The sequence below is a fragment of the Doryrhamphus excisus genome, chromosome 15 (assembly GCF_030265055.1).
Source record: "Doryrhamphus excisus isolate RoL2022-K1 chromosome 15, RoL_Dexc_1.0, whole genome shotgun sequence".
In the NCBI taxonomy this organism is placed as follows: Eukaryota; Metazoa; Chordata; class Actinopteri; order Syngnathiformes; family Syngnathidae; genus Doryrhamphus; species Doryrhamphus excisus.
Genome location: NC_080480.1, coordinates 2908958 through 2917963, shown reverse-complemented (window position 1 = coordinate 2917963; position 9006 = coordinate 2908958). Strand labels below are relative to the sequence as shown.

Below are 9006 nucleotides of genomic sequence, written 5' to 3'. Positions count from 1 at the left end.
GCTAGCATAAAAATATATATGCTAACGTTAGCTAACACGATAACTGTAATATTACGCTTCTGACATACCAGCGAAAGATATTATTTACTGATTTATCGTCATCTAAAAAAAGAAACTGTCACTTAGAAGTCACATAGATGTCTTTAGTTGATTGTATTCTTTTTTGCCATCGTAGACGCGTGATTATTTGTATAATTATTTACAATGCTGACTTGCTCACATAGTTCCCTGATAGCTGTCACAGAGCTGGAAATGAACTTTGACCTCCTTGCTAAAGGCATCAAGGTTTGCCCTTACTTGAATGTATTGTTTTGAAATCGCCTTCTAGGTACATGTATCATGTCTTGACCAAAAACACCACAGTGACAGACCACAACCGGAACCTCCTGGTGGAGACTATCCGCTCCATCACAGAGATCCTCATCTGGGGGGACCAGAATGACAGCTCTGTGTTTGAGTAAGTCAACATCATTGACTTGATATCTGAAATTATGGAGTTATTTTGAGTGTTTTCCAGTATTCTTTGTGTTAACTGTTATTTGTCATAACAATTGTTGTAGTTGTGGACAAATAACACTGGTAGACAAGCACATTATTCCAACATATGAGCTCCAAAAGCTGTTTTATATTGACGGTGAACTTGTCAATGTCATGTGTTCAGCTTCTTCCTGGAGAAGAACATGTTTGCCTTCTTCCTGAACATCCTGCGACAGAAGTCGGGTCGCTATGTATGTGTTCAGCTTCTTCAGACCCTGAATATACTCTTTGAGAACATCAGCCATGAGACGTCTCTGTGTAAGTCTTTGACATACGTATGCATCCACTATATATCAGTTTTTTATTGAATTAGTAGAAAACATTGGCATTGACAGCTGTTGCTGTAGGCAACCTCTGGATCGAGTGTTTTTTTAATTTTATTTTTTGTAATTAATTTCACAAGATAGCAGTAGCTGAATTTGAAGTATCCTAAGTGCTCAGCTTTTTTGTACAATTATTACAACATTGGTTCTGTTGCTGCTGGTTCAAATATGTTAATTACTAAACATGCTGTTTTGTGGTTGACAACAGCCTGTAATATGTAAAAAAAAATGCTTTTTTAAGCACATTTTACTGTTTTTTTTTGCCTAAAAGAAGCATTTTTAAGCATCAAAATATAAGGCATTCAGAAGACACATTCAAAGACGCGAAGATGATATGTAGTATTCTACCCGGGACAATAGGTATCAGTAGAGTTGGATCAGACACACAAGCACCAGACAACAGGCTTTTATTATAACACAATAATCCCTAGCATAGGCTACTGTTTGCGGCCGTAACCCACACCTAGCTAAGAATCAACTCTGAATCCCCAACATCTTATTTTCTTTTACTATGTCAACTATATTGGGTAATATGAGGGGAAAAGTGACTATAGGGGTGCTATTTTATGTGTAGAGGTCTCTAATAATGTCTATAAAAATGTATTTTGGAGGTTGTAAACAGGCTTGCTATGTTCTAACTATAAAAATATCAGATTTATAAATAAAGAATCCATCACCTAGGTCACATTTTAAAGTGAAAAGGTGTCCCCTCCTCCTCCTCCTCCTCCTCTCTGCAGATTACCTCTTATCAAACAACCACGTGAACTCCATCATCGTCCACAAGTTTGACTTTTCCGATGAGGAGATCATGGCCTACTACATCTCCTTCCTCAAGACGCTGTCACTCAAGCTCAACAATCACACCGTGCATTTCTTCTACAACGAGGTGAGGCGACGCGACGCGGCGCGGCTTGAGGCACACTACAGTAAACCTCGGATATATCGGATTCAATTGTTCCCACTGGTTTTGTCCGATATAAGCGAAATCCGTTATATGCGTATACCGGAAAATGTCCGTTTTACGCATATATCGGATTTATATCCAGTATATGCGTAAATCGGATTTTATCCATTATAAAAAGGCACTTCCTTGACTATGTTTCCAATGTACCTGGACGCGCAGGCAACGCTGCAAACGCTGCAAATGACGTCGTATAGCGGCCTGTCACGATTCGGCGAATCGGAGCGCCACGATGCGGCCATGCGATATATGCGAGGGAAATTTAATGGAAATGCATTGGAACGGGACTGGAGATTTTGTCCGAAATAGGCGAAATCCGTTATAAAAAATCCTATATATGCAATGAATTTTTATTGGAAATGCATTACAGAAAAATTGGTTCTTTTTTATCTGTCCGTTGTGAGCGAATTTCCGATATATCCGAGGTTTGCTGTATTATGTACTATTTAAATTGTGATAAATAATAATAAGGGACTGATTTTAAATAGCGCCTTTTTATAAGACGCCAAAGTTTAGTGAAGCCATTATTTATTCATTCTTCAGTCACACCCTAGTGGTGGCAGCTATATCTGTAGACACAGCTTCTCTGATGGATACTTTGCTGCCAATTTACATTTATGGCCTCTCCGACCACCACCAAACATTAATTTGCATTCATATACAGCGTGCACAGCACTGAAGGCAACGTGGGTCAAATGTCTTAACAGTGACTGGGTGGACCCTCGATGACCCCCCCACCCCCGCCGCCCAAATATACTGTCCTGTGTGTGTGTCTCTCTGGTGCGAGGAGTGCCTTGCTCACAGGCGCCTCTTCTCTGTCTCCCCCACGCAGCACACTAATGACTTTGCCCTGTACACCGAGGCCATTAAGTTCTTCAACCACCCTGAAAGCATGGTCCGCATCGCGGTCCGCACCATCACGCTCAACGTCTACAAAGGTGAGTCTTGAGAGCCAATACACACATTTTTTTTTTTCACGTGATCCTCCCAATGTTTTTTTATGATGCATGAGCATGACTGCCAGGTAACCACACATGCAACCTCTGCCAAAAAATGATATCGAGATGAAGTGTGATGTCAAATTTATAATAATCTGTGCGGTAGATTAAAGCTGGATGTCAAAGCTTGTTGCAGCACACGCCATTTTGCTACATTTTGCCACTTTTGATTGATCCTCTGCACCTTTTTTTTTGTAGAAGTATTTCACTTTGCTTACGGCTTACACTGCATGGGTCATGCTATATCAGGGGTGGGCAAACTACGGCCCGGGGGCCACATCCGGCCCGCCAAGTGTTTGAATACGGCCCGCCCAATCTTTCCAAAGTATTTCATTTAAACTCAACATACAACCTGGCATCATGGCCTGAGCCAACCTTTTGATGGTTTTATCAATTGTGATCAAAAGTGCTCCTGAAAAAAGAGACACAAGCACATAATAATAATAATAATTATTATAATAATAATAATATTAATAATAATAATAATAATAACAATAATTAGATTATTTGATTATTAGAACTATTATTAGAACTATTATGATTATTATAATTATTATATTAATGCTAATTATTATATTAATTATATATAATATTATTGTTATATTTGCATATTTTACATAATAATAATATAATAATTATTATTTTAATTTTATTGTAATTATTATAATATTTTATTATTTTTAAAATATTTAAATATAAATATAAAATAATAAATAATAATAGCAGATTGCATGACAATTTTACAGATACAATAATACCAGGTGGACTGTGACGTGTAAAATATATAGTCTGCCCCCCCCCCCCCCCCCCCCCCCGTAAATTTTGTCATATCAATGCGGCCCGCGAGTCAAAAAGTTTGCCCACCCCTGTGCTATAATACTAACTGCTATACCAACTAATAGGGGTGTCACGAGACAAGACTATACCGAGACAAAGTCTGTAGGACTGACAAAAGGGCTCACTCCGTTCAGACTGCACATGCCAGCAACATTAGCGTTCATGTTCAGTTATTGTGTGATGAATTAATTCATTATCGTTTCAGGCCTAGTTCCCACAGGCTTAAATTTAGAATCACGTTAATGTGACTTGTCATGCTAAGACGCGGTTGTGTTGTGCAAACATAAAGCCAATTATTATTGACGTTATTCAATGTTTTACCGAACAAAACTCATTTCGAGAGTGCAACAGCGGTGATGTCGCCAGCGCGCCAACAACGGGAAAGTGTCGCTTTCCGCCGTGTCAGCTTCACAGTCTCATCGCTGCTCTCTCTGCCTGTTCACCGCCTCAGACGGGCAGTGAATCGAGAGAGTTGGCCTCGTTTTCTCACTTTGCATAACATACCATTGCGTCGATATATACTGTATTACTGCAATATATTAGCAATGGCTGAAAACCCCTGAAATGGTCTTGTCTTGTCCTGCATGTGACCCTTTGCACCGTGCCGCTTACACCTCCATTTATCGCCCGCCCCCCAGCAGTGTCGTAATGGTAAAGGTACACATTATGGCTAAGGCCTACTACGCTATAGTGAAGAATGTGCTCATTTATTGCATTGTGGGTTTATCCAATGTTTGTCATTTATGGTTGAAAACAAGTCAACCCTGTTGCTATGTACTCCTTTTGTAACAACTGTAACTTGTAACACTTTTTTTTCTCCATGATTGTAATGTTAAACATGTAACTGTTTAATGCAGGGGTGTCCAAGTTGTGGCGTTTTACAGCCTGCCGCACACTCAAAAATCAATTATTGTGGGAATGAATGAAGTCACTTACAAGAAAGTTGAAATAGCAAAATTACAACAGCAGAAATGAAAACAAAACAGCTGTCATTTGACACGAATAAAGTCAAAATATTATTAAGTGAAAAATGTCATATTCTAATGACGAGAAAAAAGCCCCAGTTTTATAAAAATAAACATGTAATATTAGGAAGAAACATAATGTCATATTAGCACTGTAATTGTCATTTAAAAAAAATAGGTTGAGCGAAAAAGTCATAATATTATGAGAAGTTTATTTAAAAAAAATATTTCAAATGTTTGGAAAATAAAAAAATAATAAAAAATGGGTGGAGAAAAAAGCCCAAATTTTAAAAAAATAAACATGTAATATTAGGAAGAAAGATAATGTCATATTAGCACCGTAGTTGTCATTTAAAAAAAAAAAAAATGGTTGAGCGAAAAAGTCATAATATTATGAGAAGATAATTTATAAAAATTATTTCAATTGAAATGTTTGGAAAATAAAAAAAAATTAAAAATGGGTGGAGAAAAAAAACAATTTTATGAAAATAAACATGTAATATTAGGACGAAAGATAATGTCATATTAGCACCGTAGTTGTCATTTAAAAAAAAACATTGGTTGAGCGAAAAAGTCATAATATTATGAGAAGATAATTTACAAAAATTATTTCAATTGAAATGTTTGGAAAATTAAAAAAAATAATAAAAATGAGGGGAAATAATAATAATAATAATAATAGTTTATGGTAATAATAGTCTTTTCCACAGTTTTATCTTCCAATGTTCAATATATCATTTCCTAGCATACCTATACATGAGTTGCTCCTTTCATTTTTGTGGCCGTAGGCGGCAAAATTTTGGACATTCCTTGGCATACATCCTCTAAAATCATTTTATTTATCTTCTCCAAATATTGACATCAATTCATAGAAAGCTGCCATAACCAGATGTGATATTGCTGGCAGTTTTATATGTTAAAAAAAATAAAAATAAATGGCGTTCCTGTCAACCTCTGTCCCTCCACAGCCACCCCAGTATCCACATTAACACTGTGTTTGTCCTCCTCCCTACCCCTCCCCGTCCCTCCCCACCCCACAACAACCACACCTCCTGCTTTCCTTGTCTCTCCTCCTCCTCCTCCTCCTCCTCCTCCCTCTGCGCGCCCCATCTGCCTAATCCAGTCTCATGTAAGTTGGTTCCATTCATTCAGTCTTATTCTCGGGCTGGGTATTCCTGAAACTAGCTTTGTTTGCTGTGACGTGAGGCCGATAAACACACTAATTGACCCACCGAAAAATTATAAAAAAATAAAAATTAAAAAAAAAAAACTCTCACATGTCAGTTTTACTGATACCCAGCCCTGTCGTATGTGTTTCAGTGTGTGTGTGTGTGTGTGTGTGTGTTTTTGTTTGCGATCTCTACTTCGATTAATCATTCGTTGTCACCCACCTACATTCATACAGGAAAACGTGCATGCCGTCCTTGCTAAACGGTTTTTCAGTTGTTGGTGGAACAGTGGCTCCTCTGGCACCCCCCCCCCCACCCGTTACTCCACATATTGGTTCCTATTTTGGTGATATGTTTGACAATTTCGTAGTGTTTTTCTCCTTTATTATTCCCTTTATTATTGCCTGAAGGTCTCATATTACATCATTACTCAACTCACAGTGGTGTATTCAGTGTTCTACCCGAAATCCAAAAAAAATGGAATTTCGACAGTTTTAAGTACTTCTAACGTTGTTTTGTCCGACATTGTGTGGCACCGAGAAGCTTTTTTTAAAAACCTTGAATTATTTTTAGCTAAAGTGCTAAAATTACGCTCCCTTTTAAACAGCAACAGCATGCTATTAGCTTATTCGCTATTATATACCGTAAATTATAGCTCCCTTATATGCTCTGGTCTTTTTTTTTATGTGTAGCGAAGCCTGCCTTTTTTATCATTTGCTAGTACAGTAAATCTCTCGGATATATCGGATTCAATTGTTCCCACTGGTTTTGTCCGATATAAGCGAAATCTGTTATATGCGTATACCGGAAAATGTCCGTTTTACGCATATATCGGATTTATATCCGGTATATGCGTAAATCGGATTTTATCCGTTATAAAAAGGCACTTCCTTGACTATGTTTCCAATGTACCTGGACAGCTGCAAACGCTGCAAATGACGTCGTATAGCGGCCTGTCACGATTCGGCGAATCGGAGCGCCACGATGCGGCCATCCGATATATGCGAGGGAAATTTAATGGAAATGCATTGGAACGGGACTGGAGATTTTTTGTCCGAAATAGGCGAAATCCGTTATAAAAAAATCCGATATATGCAATGAATTTTTATTGGAAATGCATTACAGAAAAATTGGTTCTTTTTTATCTGTCCGTTGTGAGCGAATTTCCGATATATCAGAGTCCGATATATCCGAGGTTTACTGTATTTCAACTGTATTTAATAGGTGAGGTCATTAATAATATTCGATACACTTGGCATTAAAGCCTACAGAAAATACAATTAGAGACATCTTTTGTTTATGTACACGTCATTAATAAGCATAATTAAGACGTCGTGATGTTCCGAGTGTCTTTGAATGCACCCTCCAAGAATGAGGAAGTGTTGTCCCAGAGGGAACGGACTATAGACGCGTTTATTTATCTTATTCGATGTCGGGATTGCACTGCTGTTTTTATGCTGTTATTATGAGCAAAGAGGTTGCATTCAAAGACACCGTGTAATTTAAGTACAATTCACATCTTTTAGGTGTATATTCAATTTCTCTGAAGTTGTGCCCTTCAAATTCATATTCATCCAGTCATGCCTTTTTTAGGCCAGACTGGGGCCTGAACTAAACTGTTCCACGAGGTTGGAAGCCAGGCTAAATGTCTTGTCTAAATCCCGATCATTCATGAAATTGATGTGCGTCCAATCAGCGTGTAGTTAAGCCTTCTCAGCTGATCAGCGCGATGACGAGTTCGCTACATCACGGGTTTGATGCCGATTACAATTGTACCGTTGTTTAGCTTTGTAGCGTGACTTGTTCCAATCATAGATTTGGCATTAATAATATCACTGCATCTAAATAACAAGACAAAATAGTTAATCGGTTAATTAATTTTGATTTATTTAATTTTATTTAATTTTATTTTATTTAATTTTATTTTATTTTATTTTATTTTATTTTATTTTATTTTATTTTATTTTATTTTATTTTATTTTATTTTATTTTATTTTATTTTATTTTATTTTTATTTAATTTAAAAGAAAGTTGAAATAGCAAAATTACAAGAGCAGAAATGAAAACAAAACAGCTGTCATTTGACACGAACAAAGTCAAAATATTAAGTGAAAAATGTCATATTCTAATGATGAGAAAAAAGTCCCAATTTTATGAAAATAAACATGTAATATTAGGAAGAAACATAATGTCATATTAGCACCGTAGTTGTCATTTAAAAAAAACATTGGTTGAGCGAAAAAGTCATAATATTATGAGAAGATAATTTACAAAAATTACTTTAATTGAAATGTTTGGAAAATAAAAATAAAAAATAAAAATGGGTGGAGAAAAAAGCCCCAATTTTATGAAAATAAACATGTAATATTAGGAAGAAAGATAATGTCATATTAGCACTGTAATTGTCATAAAGAAATAGGTTGGGTAAAAAAGTAATAATATTATGAGAATATAATTTAGAAAAAATTATTTCAATTGAAATGTTTGGAAAATTAAAAAAAAAATGTATAAAAATTTTATAAAAATTTTATAAAAATAAATATGTAATATTAAGAAGAAAGATAATGTCATATTAGCACCATAGTTGTCATTTAAAAAAAAATAGGTTGAGTGAAAAAGTCATAATATTATGAGAAGATAATTTACAAAAATTACTTTAATTGAAATGTTTGGAAAATTAAAAAAAAAAATAAAAATGGGTGGAGACAAAAGCCCCAATTTTATAAAAATAAACATGTAATATTAGGAAGAAAGATAATGTCATATTAGCAAGACAAAGTAGTTAATCGGTTAATTAATTTTGATTAATTTTATTTTTATTTAATTTTGTTTTATTTTATTTTAATTGATTTTTTTGCTTTTTATGTTTGTCACTGTCAGTTTGTCGTCCTTTTTTTTTTTGCCGCACAGCGTGTGTGTGTGTGTGTGAATATGGGAAGTGTGTGCATGCGTGCTAACGAGCAGTCTCCCTAACTTCCTGTTCTCTTCAGTGGACAACCAGCACATGCTGCACTACATCCGAGATAAGACGGCGGTGCCGTATTTCAGCAACCTGGTCTGGTTCATCGGCAGCCACGTCATCGAACTGGATAAGTGCGTGCAGACCGATGAAGAGTAAGCACACTGTACTTTTTATTGTATTTTCAAGGATGGCCTCCAGGGGTCACCCTTGCTCTTTGTTTTTAATCACCTAGAAGCACCTCAGTGACAGTTATG

At 36.1% G+C, this 9006-nt stretch overlaps 1 protein-coding gene across 2 annotated transcripts in view; it reads left to right on the top strand.

The window, feature by feature from the left end:
* clec16a (C-type lectin domain containing 16A) overlaps positions 1-9006 on the top strand; it is a 41004-nt gene that overhangs the window by 3455 nt on the left and 28543 nt on the right. The window contains exons 3-7 of one of the 2 annotated variants that reach the window (XM_058048363.1): positions 329-457; positions 662-795; positions 1598-1746; positions 2654-2759; positions 8781-8904. In XM_058048363.1, coding sequence (XP_057904346.1) covers positions 329-457; positions 662-795; positions 1598-1746; positions 2654-2759; positions 8781-8904 — 642 coding nt within the window. Of the gene's footprint in view, positions 1-328; positions 458-661; positions 796-1597; positions 1747-2653; positions 2760-3622; positions 4599-7817; positions 8905-9006 lie in introns of those variants that run through there. The other variant, XM_058048364.1, reaches the window with a different exon arrangement.